The sequence below is a fragment of the Nothobranchius furzeri genome, chromosome 5 (genome assembly GCF_043380555.1).
Source record: "Nothobranchius furzeri strain GRZ-AD chromosome 5, NfurGRZ-RIMD1, whole genome shotgun sequence".
Lineage (NCBI taxonomy): Eukaryota > Metazoa > Chordata > Actinopteri > Cyprinodontiformes > Nothobranchiidae > Nothobranchius > Nothobranchius furzeri.
In genome coordinates, this window is record NC_091745.1 from 78,180,133 (window position 1) to 78,195,354 (window position 15,222).

Below are 15,222 nucleotides of genomic sequence, written 5' to 3' on the forward strand. Positions count from 1 at the left end.
TCTCATTGGTTTAGCGGTAACCAGTGGCCTTTCAGTACAGCGACTCTTTACCAGTTTGTTTTCACTCCACTGTGCACTGGTTTAGCCGAGTGTGTAGACCTCTGCAGATGGTCAATGTTGAATCTTTAAAGACCAAATTCAGCCAGTTTTTCCACACATCTGCAGCGGTCTTAGTGTAAATAAACGCTTGTGAGTCGATCCCCGCGAGAGAAAAGCTCCGGTGCTCCTGTTTCAGGATGCAAGTTACCCAGAAGAGTGGGGAGCAGAAGACGGCAGGATTAGGAGCCGAGAGCCTGATTTATACGTTAGCTCGAGTGAGGAGACGTGCACGCGCTCGAGTGAGGAGGCGTGCACGCGCTCGAGTGAGGAGGCGTGCACGCGCTCGCTCGAGTGAGGAGACGTGCACGCGCTCGTGACGAGACGTGCACACGCTGGAGTGAAGAGACGTGCACGCGAACGAGTGACGAGACGTGCACGCGCTCGCGACGAGACATGCACGCACTCGTGTGACGAGACGTGCTCGCGCTCGTGTGATGAGACGTGCACACGCTCAAGTGAGGAGACGTGCACGCGCTCGAGTGACAAGACGTGCATGCGCTCGTGTGAGGAGACGTGCACACGCATGGACGGACTTCTCCGTTGCCGGGGGAGAGTTCCAGGAGTGTTAGTAAAGTCCCCTCAGACATTACTGACATGTTCTAATATTATCAGATGAAAAACTAAATTATCAGACATGCCGTCTCATCTGCTGCTTTTCTAAACTTGCAAAAAGTAACAAAACCATGTGAAAGCCACTATTTGTGGATTCTCTGAAAGTTTCCATGGAGTGTGTGACAACTTATTTTTTCATTGATCCTATCGTCTAATCTCACAGCTGAAACAAGCATCCTTAATAATCTGTGCACAGGAAGCTTACCGATGCTGTAGTAAAACAAAAGGTATAATAATTTATTATTAATAAAACCTTGTTGCAGCACTAAAGCATAAAAATGAGATTTTGCATTAAATATGCAAAATATTTACATATGAATAGTTTTAGAGCCCTTTTGTTGGCAGAATCTGATATTAATTTAGTTCTTACAAAAAATGGGTCCCAACGTGGTTTGTGTGGCGTTGCCATAGTGTGACATCATAGTCACAGATCCCCTGTCCTCTTGTTTGGAAATGGAAATATGGTCACTCTATATTAAACAAACTGTCCACCCGGGCTTTTGCGCTGCACAGAGACGCTTCGCTGCCTATGACTGAACGTCAGTTGAGAGTCAGTCTCATGCAGAATGACCAATGAAGAGAGGGCCTCAAGTTAAGACCCTCTCCTCATTGGTCAGTCCACACGAGGTGGGTCAAAGGTTACTCTGGGCGGGTTACGTGTTGTCAGGCATTCAAGTATTGAGTATATTTACTGCATATTACAGTAAAATATTCTGTATGTGACCACATTATGGTGATCCTTGGGTCGTGATGATGGAGCCCTTGAATATTGTTGCCCAGGGTACAACAAAGTGTTAATCTGGCCCTGGTTCCGCCGTCACATTCCCGCAGAAACTGGTTGATCACACCGGGGCCAGACTACTAGCATGTGGTTTTACAACCACAATGTCCTCGGAAGCAAAAACGCTTTTAAAAGGGAGGGAGGAGTCCTAACTGTTGCTGCAGGCGTGTTGTGTGAGAGTGCAGTTATATGCTGGTTAATATATTTTTGGGTTCAGTTGCTTTCATGTGGCCTAATGTGAGTCTATTTGGGATCATTGGAATGATCAGCAGCATTTCTTGATGTGACTTTATGGCAGTTGCCCAGGGCATCATCACAAGGAGGATGGCATTCATTTACTTTTGCTTTATTTGGTATTTTTTCAGTCATTTTTGGAAATAGTGATCAATTTTGATTAATTCACAGCCTATGTTTAATTACATTTAAAATAAATGTCAACAGATGAGATCAAACAAAACAGATGAGAATTGCCCTTAAGCTGTTTAACTTGGACCAAGCATTTTAGGTCACAGATAGATGTAGCTTAGGGTCTCTGTCTATACACCTTATAAGACAATTTAGGTGATGGCATGTTGTTTTTCTGCTATTGAACTGTTTTCTAATAATGTTGTGTTAAATAAAGTGAAGGAAGGAGAGAAATAACGTTTCCCTAGCAGTTTTTAAAAATTTCCCCATGTAATCCGATTAATCGATTAATCGTGTCGAGACCCCGTCCGATTAATCGATTATCCAAATAATCGTTTGTTGCAGCCCTACTTCATTGGTGTCTGTTTGTTGCAACCACCAGGTACAAAACTAACTTGTTTATATTTGACTATTTTTCTGTCCTGCCTGTTTATTATCTTCCTGCATCTCCTCTCAATCCTAAAGAAAAACTGCTACCTGGGTTCATATATATTCACCTCATGAGTTACCTTTGAACTGCAGTTCTAAAAGATCTACCGACCGCTAAAACAGCGGAGTGCTCGCCGGCCGCATCAGTGAGGTGCGTCACCGGAGGATGAACCAGGTGATGCGCCCCGCTCCACAGCAGCGAAACGCATCAGGCACAAATAAAAGACAGAAAACATAAAAGGAAATGATCCGACATGAACGATCGCGTGTTAAATTAGTTTTTGAGGTGGCGACACCTGATTTGATAACGTTACTGTGGCCGTACTCAGGACGCAGATGTCTGGAGCGCGCCAACGATCAGAGCTTTGCATGCGCAAGCTGGTTAAGGTTAGGATGGGGGTGAGGGGAAGGTTAAATTGTAAGAGGGTAAAGGTCACAATTTGGTCAAATGTCCGTTTTACCGCGGGCGTCAGTACCGCCGCTCTGGCACAGCGCGTCGCCTCCCAACGCATAGGAGCTCGTCACCTGCTGTCTGTTTCGAGGACTGCATCTTGTTGGTCATTATCACGTGACAGCGACTAGTCGATGAAAGGCATAACAAGTCACTACAGAGCAGTGAAGTTGACTAGTCGACTAGTTGATACAACCCCTAGTTTCAGCTATTTTCAACAATTAAATAATTGGTCAAGCCTCCATCGCCCTCTGCAGGCTCTTACGGCGTTGCAAGTCTCCATACCCACACAGGAAGTATAAATCAGGCTTTACTTATTTTCTCCTGATATGTGGACAATCTCTTCTCTGATTGGCTAACAGCAACACAACTCTACCACTGACTCTGGTCTGCAACGTTGACGTTTTATCTCCACCAGTAACACAATCATGGAGGAGTTCTGCTTTATGGTGGAGTAGCTATTGCTAACGGTTAGCTTCTACTAGCTGAGACGTTCTTTGCTGTTTCCTGGACGCTAAACCAACAACAGCCTTCCCCGTCGTGAGTCCAGATGGGTGAGTCCATGAATGTTAGTGACAGCGTGACGTAGATCTGTCAGGATTTTCTAATCCTAGAGTTTCACCGTCTGTTTTCTATCAGAAGCTACTGCAGGAGATAGGTGTAGGAGACTATTTTCATGTTCAGCCTGCATCAAACACTCAGAGTGACCCGTTAGAATCAGAAATATTCATTAAAAAATTTTTTTTCCAGTGTGGCAAAAGTTCAAAGAGAGGAAATCTGTGAGTAGATGAGTACTTTTTCGCAGAACTCTAATTTATGTGCCTGAGTGACCGATCATTTTCAAACATAAGTTTCTCGGTGAACCAGCTCCTTAAAAGCAGTAATTATTATATTTTCGCGTTACAAACCTCAGTTGGGATGAGCTCTCCGGTTCGCGCCGCCTTCTCCGCTTCTCCAATCAAAACCCGGAGAGCGGCGTCGGCCGCCTCCTGCTTTCCCTGCTTCTTGTTGGAGGCAAAAACCGGAGGAAACCAGCGTCCGCCCAGTTTGGCCTGGTAGGTAAACCTGAGCAGGAGAGGAAACGGGAAGTTTATACTATTAAATAAATAAAATAACAACCACAGCTAAGTATAAAAGTAAACATCTTCTAGATATTCGTGAGATTATGCGAGATTAAACACTCAGAAAACTTAAGCAGAATGAAAACACAATTATTTTTATCTTTCATAAGACGACTCACCGTCACAACAGGCACACAGATCAGTATGTTTATTTTCTAACTGGTGTGTGTGTGTGCGCGCGTGCGTGTGTGTGCTGCAGTAAGTGCATGTGGGTGTGTGTGTGTGTGTTCATGTGCAAGGACACGTGCATGCATGTGTGATTGTGTGTGCACGTGCATGTGTACGTGTGTGTGCACGTGGGTAAGTGTGTGTGCATGTGCATGCATGTGTGTTTGTGTGTGCATGTGCATGTGTACGTGTGTGTGCACGTGGGTAAGTGTGTGTGTGCACGTGCATGTATGTGTGTGTTTGTGCACGTGCGTGTGTGTGTATGTGTGCATGTGTTTGTGTGTGCATGTGTGTTCACGTGCATGTGCGTGTGTGCGCATGCATGTATGAGTGTGTTTGTGCACGTGTGTGCACGTGTATGTATGTGTGTGCACGTGGGTGTGTGTGCACGTGCGTGTATGTGTGTGTGTGCACGTGCATGCATGTGTTTGTGTGTGCACGTGCATGTGTACGTGTGTGTGCACGTGGGTAAGTGTGTGTGTGTGCACGTGCATGTATGTGTTTGTTTGTGCACGTGCGTGTGTGTGTATGTGTGCATGTGTTTAAGTGTGTGTGCATGTGTGTTCACGTGCATGTGCATGTGTGCGCATGCATGTATGAGTGTGTTTGTGCACGTGTGTGTGCACGTGTATGTATGTGTGTGCACGTGGGTGTGTGTGCACGTGCGTGTGTGTGTGTGTGCATGTGTTTAAGTGTGTGTGCATGTGCATGTGTGTGTTCACGTGCATGTGCGTAAGTGTGTGTGCGCGTGCATGTGTAAGTGTGTGCACGTGCATGTATATGTGTGTGTTTGTGCACGTGCGTACGTGTGTGTGTGTGTGTGTGTGTTAACGGTGAACTCCTGTGGCTCACACATACTTTGGCTCATGAGGTGGCCCAGACTGGCTCACCAGGCGGATCTCGGCAGCGAAGCCCCGGGCTCTGGCGTACTCCAGAAGGCCCGACACGGCGTTGTTGTTCAGGTGATTGATGAGGTCCCCGACTCCTGCCTCGTGGGCCGCCCGCAACTCGTTTTCCGTCAAAGGCGGCAAAGTGGGACACGATGCCGTGGAAAGATCCCCTTCACTATCACTGGGAGGACCGAGGGGCAACTGAGGCTGGCAAGAATGGAGATGTGGTTGGATGGCGCAGACAAACATTAACGTTAGGAGACGGATCTAACCCGAGACTTACAGCCTCTACTTCCTTTTCTAAAACAGCAGCGGAGGTGTTGCTTATGATTACAAACACAAACCCTTTTATACCTTGTTGATCTGCAGTTTTCCATCGCCCATGAGCTCTTTGACCGCCTCCTCTGCTGCCAGCTGACGGGCGGCCTTTTTGCTCGGAGCTGAAGCTTCTGCGAACAAGTTCTCTCCGACCTTCACCCTGAACATGAACCTGAGCACAGCGCGGAGAAGGTGAAAAGGACGTGAGAGCCAGATGATGGTTTGTAACTGAGATAGTACACTTGGCACGCTTGATGACTTCGACAGATCCGGATCACAGCAGCATCACAGCTAGAGGTCAGGACGGATCCATGCGACTTTCTTTATTTAACAGAGGTGAGAGAAACTTGTGCGGCCTTGAGGGCCCGACTGAACAATCGGATGACAGCAGCCGCGAGGATAGATCTAACAGGGCCAGGCTGGTTTCTGAGGCAGAGATGCAAAACCACAGAACAAAACCACCCCAGAACCTAAAATCTGGAGTCCTCGAAAGGATTCAAAGGGAGATAAAGCAAACCTCGGGTCGTGCGGTGGGCCGGCCTGTCCCGTGTTGATGAATTCAATGGGGTTCCCGCTGCGCTGACTGTACTCCATCAGGACAGAAACGGGATTCTTCCCACCAGGCAGAGACCGGGACAGCAGCTGGCGAGGCTCCTCCGCTCCCCCTTCCAAACCACCGGACCCGATGGTTCCCCTCGTGACTTCAGCTGAGCTCTGGTGCCAAAAAGGAAAAGAAGTAATAATAATAATAATAATAATACATCGAGCTTATATAGCGCTTTTTACGACACACAAAGTCGCTTCCATGCACGTTCACATTCACACGCTGCCAGTGACGGTGAGCTACTACGTAGCCACAGCCGCCCTGGGGCGGTCTGGCAGAGGCGAGGCTGCCATTTGGCGCCGTCGGCCCCTCTGACCACCACCAACACAGGCAAGTTGGGTGAAGTGTCTTGCCCAAGGACACAACAGCAGAATACCCCTGGCGGGAGCTGGACTCACACCTGTAACTGAATGAAATGACTGTTTTCCACCTAAAAGTCACCCCCCCACCGCCACCCCCCCAGCAAGAACTAATCTGCATGAGATATTATTCAAGGTCTCATGCATCTGCTTCTAAACTGATTTCCTTTCCAGCCCAAGAGAAGAATGAAGACAAAGGACTCTTTCTTTTTAATAAATCAAAGAACTCTATTTTTAATAAGCTAATCAAACAAAGTGTTAGCCAATAATAAAACGTGAACAAATTTGTGAAATGTAAATATTAATTACTTTATTATAATCCTATAGAATATAATAAGTAATATAACTTTAAATGTTTCCACTAGGACTGATCTCACGTAGCGTTAAGACAAGACACATTGCTTTTACTGATCCAATCAGAATCTGCCAGATCTGACGGAGGCGTGGTTTTGTTGGTGTTTAGTAAATCTGTCATCTTTTCATTCGACCATAAACCAAAACATCCTAATTATAAAACTATGCCCACGTCATCTTTAACGCCAGTTCAAAGCGTTCTAGAGAAGTTGTCGGAGTGGCCAATCCGTAACTTTCCTCTTCAGCCGAAAGAACCAACGACAAGCTGGATAAAATCTGTTGCTGTTCCACCTGCTGTAACGGTTCCTTTCAGAATAAAAGCTGAACCATCATGACCCTGTTTTGGGTCTTGCTAGATGCCAACAAAACTGTCACTAGCAGGTCTCTAGCAGCAAGGATTAGGCAAGAGAAACTATGTTCAGAAGAACAGTTCACGTTCCACTAATGTTCAGAAGAACAGTTCACGTTCCACTAATGTTCAGAAGAACAGTTCACGTTCCACTAATGTTCAGAAGAACAGTTCACGTTCCACTAATGCTCAGAAGAACAGTTCATGTTCCACTAATGTTCAGAAGAACAGTTCACGTTCCACTAATGTTCAGAAGAACAGTTCACGTTCCACTAATGCTCAGAAGAACAGTTCACGTTCCACTAATGTTCAGAAGAACAGTTCACGTTCCACTAATGTTCAGAAGAACAGTTCACGTTCCACTAATGCTCAGAAGAACAGTTCATGTTCCACTAATGTTCAGAAGAACAGTTCACGTTCCACTAATGTTCAGAAGAACAGTTCACGTTCCACTAATGTTCAGAAGAACAGTTCACGTTCCACTAATGCTCAGAAGAACAGTTCACGTTCCACTAATGTTCAGAAGAACAGTTCATGTTCCACTAATGTTCAGAAGAACAGGTCACGTTCCACTAATGCTCAGAAGAACAGTTCACGTTCCACTAATGCTCAGAAGAACAGTTCACGTTCCACTAATGCTCAGAAGAACAGTTCACGTTCCACTAATGCTCAGAAGAACAGTTCACGTTCCACTAATGTTCAGAAGAACAGTTCATGTTCCACTAATGCTCAGAAGAACAGTTCACGTTCCACTAATGTTCAGAAGAACAGTTCACGTTCCACTAATGTTCAGAATAACAGTTCATGTTCCACTAATGCTCAGAAGAACAGTTCACGTTCCACTAATGTTCAGAATAACAGTTCATGTTCCACTAATGCTCAGAAGAACAGTTCACGTTCCACTAATGTTCAGAAGAACAGTTCACGTTCCACTAATGTTCAGAAGAACAGTTCACGTTCCACTAATGTTCAGAAGAACAGTTCATGTTCCACTAATGTTCAGAAGAACAGTTCATGTTCCACTAATGTTCAGAAGAACAGTTCATGTTCCACTAATGTTCAGAAGAACAGTTCACGTTCCACTAATGTTCAGAATAACAGTTCATGTTCCACTAATGTTCAGAAGAACAGTTCATGTTCCACTAATGTTCAGAAGAACAGTTCATGTTCCACTAATGTTCAGAAGAACAGTTCATGTTCCACTAATACTCAGAAGAACAGTTCACGTTCCACTAATACTCAGAAGAACAGTTCACGTTCCACTAATGTTCAGAAGAACAGTTCATGTTCCACTAATGTTCAGAAGAACAGTTCACGTTCCACTAATACTCAGAAGAACAGTTCACGTTCCACTAATACTCAGAAGAACAGTTCACGTTCCACTAATGTTCAGAAGAACAGTTCACGTTCCACTAATGCTCAGAAGAACAGTTCACGTTCCACTAATGTTCAGAAGAACAGTTCACGTTCCACTAATGCTCAGAAGAACAGTTCACGTTCCACTAATGTTCAGAAGAACAGTTCACGTTCCTCTAAAGTTCAGAAGAACAGTTCATGTTCCACTAATGTTCAGAAGAACAGTTCACGTTCCTCTAAAGTTCAGAAGAACAGTTCATGTTCCGCTAATGTTCAGAAGAACAGTTCATGTTCCACTAATGTTCAGAAGAACAGTTCATGTTCCGCTAATGCTCAGAAGAACAGTTCACGTTCCGCTAATGTTCAGAAGAACAGTTCATGTTCCGCTAATGTTCAGAAGAACAGTTCATGTTCCGCTAATGTTCAGAAGAACAGTTCATGTTCCGCTAATGTTCAGAAGAACAGTTCATATTCCGCTAATGTTCAGAAGAAGGTTAAAGAACTGTTAATCCAGACATTTAAATCTGAATGCAGCCAATATAAGTTTCTAAAGAAACCAAATAGTCGCTGAGAAATCAAATTATTTTATGTATTCATTACTAATTTGTTGTATATTTTTTCCATCTTCTTTAGTGTTAAATGAAAATAGATCTGAGAAGATGGGTTTTTTTTACATTGCTTTTCTTGTGGAAAACCTAATGTGGCCCAGCCTCACCTAGAATCTGCATTCAGCTAAACTGAGTTTGAGACCCCTGATTTAGACAAAAACATGTCTTGGAGACAGTGTTTCCCCTAGGAATTTTTCCAGCTGTGGCGGTGTGGCCGGCCGGCCGGGGGGAGAGGGCTTGGGGAGAAATTATGACAAGTCTCTAAATAAAGTAAAACTTTCCAGTGCAGATTGGAGACAACCCATAGAAGCACTGATTTGATCTCATTTCAGAGAAAAGTAGAACGGGTTAGACCTAATAAATAAAATTACTAACAAACTCAGGAATCTTTCTTTGCTTCACTGTTCTGGTGCTGAAAATATCACTAATGCGGATCAAAGGAGATACACAGATGAATGCACCTCTTATTTATTATTTGGAGTCTACATTTACTGCAGCTGGCAGAGGCAGAGATTGTTTCTATTGATACACGAATTTACAGAATCATTTTAAATTTTAATAGGGGAAGACTGCAGGAAGGAGCGGTAAAATACAGGGGGTCCCCAGCAAAAACAAGAAACTTTATGAGTCTGTAGAAACCTGCTGGTTTTCCATCAGGCAGTCATGGGGCAGCTCCAACGACCCAGTGGCTGTGCTGGTCATGTTATCGAGCTCAGACCGGCTCGGCCATGAACGAGCCGAGGAGGCGTCGTGCTCTGCTTAAGAAGAGGTGTTATTTTCCCGCTTCAGAAGAAGCGTCCAACGTGTTTTTACGCTTTCTCCGAGACATGTCACGTCGCTAAGTTGTTAGCGCCGCGTGCTAACGCGTCAATAGTGCAGCGTAGCCTGCTGGAGGTTTTAAGGGTTCAGATGAAAACACCCGACCTCTCAGGCTGCTCACACATCGATCTTAAGTTGTCGCTGTTGCGCTCATGCCGTATTAGATGTGGTTAAAGTCAGACATGAAAAAATAAATAAATTTTACATGAATAAGTGATGCTTAGCCTGGTGGGGGGAGGAAACCCTGTCAAGATCGTCAACACTTGTTTATCTTAATGCTATTGAAACATGTAAACCAAAATGCATTATATCCACTGCTACCTTTCTAATTTTAAACTCACTAACTTATGCTGTAACTTCACCTTGCCCTGCCTGCCGGCTGTGATCACAAGCGACAACATAGTAGTTCCCGCTGCTTCTTCGGAAACAGCGAGAAAAAAAAACAAAAAAAAAAAAAACTTGGGATCTTGTAGGCGTGGCGGTGGGATTTCAGCCGTCATGGCTACGCCTACGTAAGGGAAACCCTGGGAGAAAAAAAGAAGACGACTTGCAGCACAACCAGTGTGTTTGTTTCTGACCACAACCAAAGTCTGGAAGAAGCCTCTGGGATGAGAGGCTAAATGTCTCCAACATATCCAGAAACGTCCAGCTGTTTTCAGCTACAACTCTCAGGATGATCACGTCCAGGATGATGGAGAACTACACCTCCATGCTGCAGCAGCGTTCAGTCACAACAGGAACTTAAACGTAGCTGCTGTCAGTAACGATCTAACAGATTTTAAACATTACAACTCAACAGAAATAGTTCAGAAAGGAAATTAAAATGTTATTTATTATTATTATTATTATTATTAATTGTGGCAGAAGCTGGTGTGGTCCACCACAGAGAAGCTGCTCCAGCATGATGACTTTAATTATTCTACAGGTTATTGTTCAGCCTTCTGAGGCTCACACACACACACACACACACACACACACACACACACACACACACACACACACACACACACACACACACACACACACACACACACACACACACACACACACACACACACACACACACACACACACACACACACACACACGAGTGTTGGTGAGCGGCTCCGTGTGTTTTTATTTCTGCAGTGAGACGAACTCACCTCACACGTCCAGAGTTTGTTCTATTAAATCCACCGTGTTGACGTATTTAACACGTTTCCTCCACGCTGCAGGAGTTAAAGTTGACGTTACGGAGTAAAGGTTCGGCAGATACGTTTGTTTATATCTGGGTGGGGGTGGGGGGGTGGGAGGGGGGACGGTGCTGCACACAGACAGCTGGTGTGATCAGCTCTGAAACGCGTTGATCACAATTTGCAGATCACGTTTTTTTTTCACGGAGATCGGCCGCGGATTCCTCTTCCGTCGGCATTCTAGGAATGGAAATAAAAAAACTTTGAACGATTCTGGGAAAAACTAACAGTCGGAACCGTTTCCGATCGATGCTCGATGCCCGACCCTACAACCCGCTCTACCTCCTGAGCTACTGCTGACCCAAGGAAGTCAGCTGTTTAATGAAAAAACTGCTGAAGCCAATAGGGTCTAAACTTGATCTTTATGCCAAAAATACAAAAGATTTCATTTTATCATTAACTCGTTCACTGCCAGCCGTTTCCTGATCGGTAAAGCCATTCGCTGCCAGCGTTCTCACCGTTTTTAACGTTTTTTTTAAGAGTGACAGAACGTTGTGCGCTAGGATGATGTCGACGCCAAAACAACCAAAACAAAGCGGAGACTCACCTCTTACATCAGGAAGAATCCGCGTGTTTCGAGCTTTGTCTTTCATAATCCGTTGTTGAATTGTGATCGGCAGAAGATTTTCCGGTTAGCGCCTCACTTTTTTTACAGCAGCGGTCCAAAACGATCTCCTAACACATGGATGTTCTGCTTCCTGATCACGTGACGTGTGACGTACGCGGATGAAGATCGGCTTCAGAGCTGAGATGTTTGTTCTCACGGTGTGGGGGCTCGTCCGACGCCCACACAGTAAAAACATGCAAATGGCGGTGAATGAGTTAAGAACAGAACTTACACTGGTGTCTAAATCCAACACTTGTTCCACGCTGACAACATTCCCATCAGCCGACCCTCCCTGCATTTCATTGTGGAGCAGTCGTAGGGTGGCTGCGGCGGCATCCTTCTTAGCAACCTTCTTACTGGAAGCCTCAGCGATAGGAAACAGCCTCCCGTTGAGCATCACCTGCATACGAAACCTAGCAGGAGCAGAAAGAAGACACGCTGGATAAGAGTCTGGTCGTAAACTAGCCAACAAAGGCGGCTGTGTGGCGTTAACCACTTTCACTAAACTGTCAGAGTTCAAAGCTCAGACAGCTCAGATTCAGGAAGGAGCCTAAACTCGGGTCAGGAACCCGTTTCAACTCATTCAACGGCACTGAATCAAAATGACTCGTGATAAAAAGAGCGGGGTCTAGTTTTTACCAATGAGGAAAGAAACCAACACAGCTTGAATGCAGCACTTCAGAGTTTTCTTCTTGTCAGAATGTAGGCAGGTTTAGAAATCCGTTAAAGTCTAACCGTGTACTGTCAGATAACGTACAAGCCCACCCCGTAGGGATGCACCGCTCAGCCTCAGACATCCATTATGGAGGTACCTAGACGTATGCAGACCTTTCACCAGTGAAGCCTGATTTAAACGTCTCCATCAGCACAACGCCAGCTGACTTTCTACTTCTACGATGGTGTGTCAGAGTCAGTGTTGCCAACTCAGCGATTTTGTCGCCGTTCCTGACGACTTTTTGACCCCCCTCAACGACTTTTTTTCCAAAAAGCGCCTAGCGACAAACCTAGCGACATTCCTCAGGACCCGCTGCTACTTTCTGTAGAACTTTCTTGTAGATATTCCCCACAGATTAGCAACAAAGAAACCATTTGCACTCTGAACCGTTCTTCCGGGAGTAAGGAAAGAGAACGATACTCTGCACATGTGCACGGGGACTGACCAATCATAAACCGTTTTCGGCCGGGCCGATTTGCCGAAGACAAAGGTACAGCTGCAGAGAGACCGCCGATTTACGTCTGCTGCTGCTGCAGGCTCACGCTTCTACTAGAGACGGCGCAGGCGCCAACCTGCCATCTCTGGTTCTGCAGCCGTCAGACACTTTGGCTTTTCCTGCATTTGGCAAATAAAGTCAACGGGAGTTTCAACTACCGTCCCGTTTACACACGCAGCTCTGTGGCTCATCTGAATTTCCTTCAGTGACACAGGGATGGTTATACTATGAGACACCCGCTCCCTTTTGCTCGGTGCGCCGTTATTATCACGATGGAGAGAATACACAACAGAGGTGTAGAAAAAAAGCTTTTTAGGAAAATGTCTGTGAGAATGAGGAGAGCAGGAGGTCTGAGTTATATCCTACAACAGAACTGTTTGGATCACCACACCATATCTGTTTTAATGCCACATGTGTGTGTGTGTGTGTGTGTATATATATATATATATATATATATATAGATATATATATATATACTAGGGTTGTCACGGTGTGAAAGTTTAACCTCACGGTTATTGTGACCAAAATTATCACAGTTTTCGGTATTATCGCGGTATTTTTTAAACGCGTTACATTTTCAGACAACTAAATAAACCCTGTATGTCAGGAAAATATTGTCCTCAGTTTGCGTCTAAATTTTGCCTAAAATGTGTTATTTTGTAATTATGTTGTTTATTTGTTTACATTTTTCCCCTTTAGTCTTTAAAATACCAATATTTGCCCATAACTTCTTATTTTTTGACTGTTTGATGTCATCATTTTAAAAATATTAGACCAGATGATACTCAGTACTCGAGTAGCCTTCTAATCAGATACTTTTTTACCCTTACTTGAGTAATAAACCCTATATCAGGAAAATATTGTCCTCGGTTTGTGTCCTTCCAGTGAGCTTTGCAGATGTGGGAAAATGTCATCAGGCAGTAATCGTTGATAAATTCATAATTATTCTCGGAGAGAGACCAACTCTTATCTGCCCCTGGGAGCCCCGTAACCCAGATGTGTCATGAGATTTGAAGCGTTGCTGCCTTTCACAGACACTTTTTCTGCACGTGCTGCAAACAGGATAGCCGTCTTCTATCAACTGTCCCTCGGCATTCTTCAAATATCCAAAAGATGCCCGTACTTCCCACTTTGTCTTCTTTGAGGGATAATAAATGTCCTGAGCGCTGCCGTCTCCTCCTTTGGCCATTATTTCAGCTTTAGCTTCAAGAAAGTTTTGGTTGTAAACAACAAATTGCGCATGTGCCGCCGGCAACTTCAGCAGATGATACGGTGGCTGGTAAGGGTCACTGCGCCTACACCGCAGCCACGCTAATCCACCGAGATAATATATGTTTTTTTTAAAACAAGACGGTTATTATTATTGTCAGTTACTTTACCGGGATTTACCGCTACACCGGTTACTGTGACAACCCTAATATATGTATATATATATCTTTTAGATGCTATGGGGAAAATGAACGCCAATGTGGCGTGATGACGTCATCAATATGTAAATTAGCACATCACATCATCTGGCGACATCTAGCGACTTTTGGGGGAATTTCAGCTACTTTCAGTCCAAAACAGTTGGCAACACTGGTCAGAGTTGTGAAGCTGCTCTCCAGCCGGACAGCAGAGGGCGTAGCTCTTCTCTGCTGTACCCTGCCATCAACGCAGTCAGGTCTCTAGTGCGTTTAAACAAAGACACATTTCTCCTCCACCTCTTCATCCAGTCACCATCTCTAACAGGGTAACTGCAGGTTTAAGGAAGCCAAAATTAAGACTTTTTAAGACCCTTTTTAAGGCCACTTTGACCAAATTTAAGCTATTTTTTTTTTAAATTTAAGCTATAATTTCCAGCTATTGTCTGGAACCGGTGCTAACCACGTCGCGAACGTGGGATTAGCCATCCGGTAACCATTAAACTTGCACTTCCCCATGGCGCAAGCTCCCACTAGCTTAACCAGCTAATGTGCTCATCTAAAAATAGCCCCCTTTCACAACCAGCTGAACGTGTACGGTTCTGCTTACGCCAACATCGTACACAAAAAACGCTGAACGCGAACTAGAAATTCACAAAATTTTTATAGAAATAAAAGAATTTTGTTTATTGGGTCTTTGGTAATTTAAGACCTTTGGAAACTGTATTTAAGGATTATTTGTCTTTTTTTTTTTTAAAGGATTTTAAGGCCTTAAATTTGGAAAAGCTAATTTAAGACTTTTTAAGGACCCGCGGATACCCTGCCTAAACTCAGGTTTCCCGTAAATTCCTGAAACGAATAATACGTTTGCTTCATATCTTTGTACTCCTCCAGTCTCGGGTGTAATAACGAATATATCGTCGGACTTTTTCAGCGAGACGGTCTCCAATCTGCTCCGTGTCTGCCGCTAGGTATCTTTGGCTCTGGTTATATTTCTTTGAGGGGGAATGGAGGTGGTGCTGACGAAAGAAGGAAGTGGGCTCTAC

General features: G+C 44.6%; 1 protein-coding gene across 5 annotated transcripts in view; it reads right to left on the minus strand.

The window, feature by feature from the left end:
- Positions 1 to 15,222, minus strand: part of adar (adenosine deaminase RNA specific) — a 29,727-nt gene that overhangs the window by 5,979 nt on the left and 8,526 nt on the right. For all 5 annotated transcript variants that reach the window (XM_070551184.1, XM_070551179.1, XM_070551182.1 and 2 more), the window contains 5 exons: positions 11,795 to 11,975; positions 5,792 to 5,988; positions 5,311 to 5,446; positions 4,925 to 5,163; positions 3,686 to 3,842 (listed from right to left, as the gene is read on the minus strand). In XM_070551184.1, the coding sequence (XP_070407285.1) occupies positions 3,686 to 3,842; positions 4,925 to 5,163; positions 5,311 to 5,446; positions 5,792 to 5,988; positions 11,795 to 11,975 (910 nt within the window). The remainder of the gene's footprint in view (positions 1 to 3,685; positions 3,843 to 4,924; positions 5,164 to 5,310; positions 5,447 to 5,791; positions 5,989 to 11,794; positions 11,976 to 15,222) is intronic.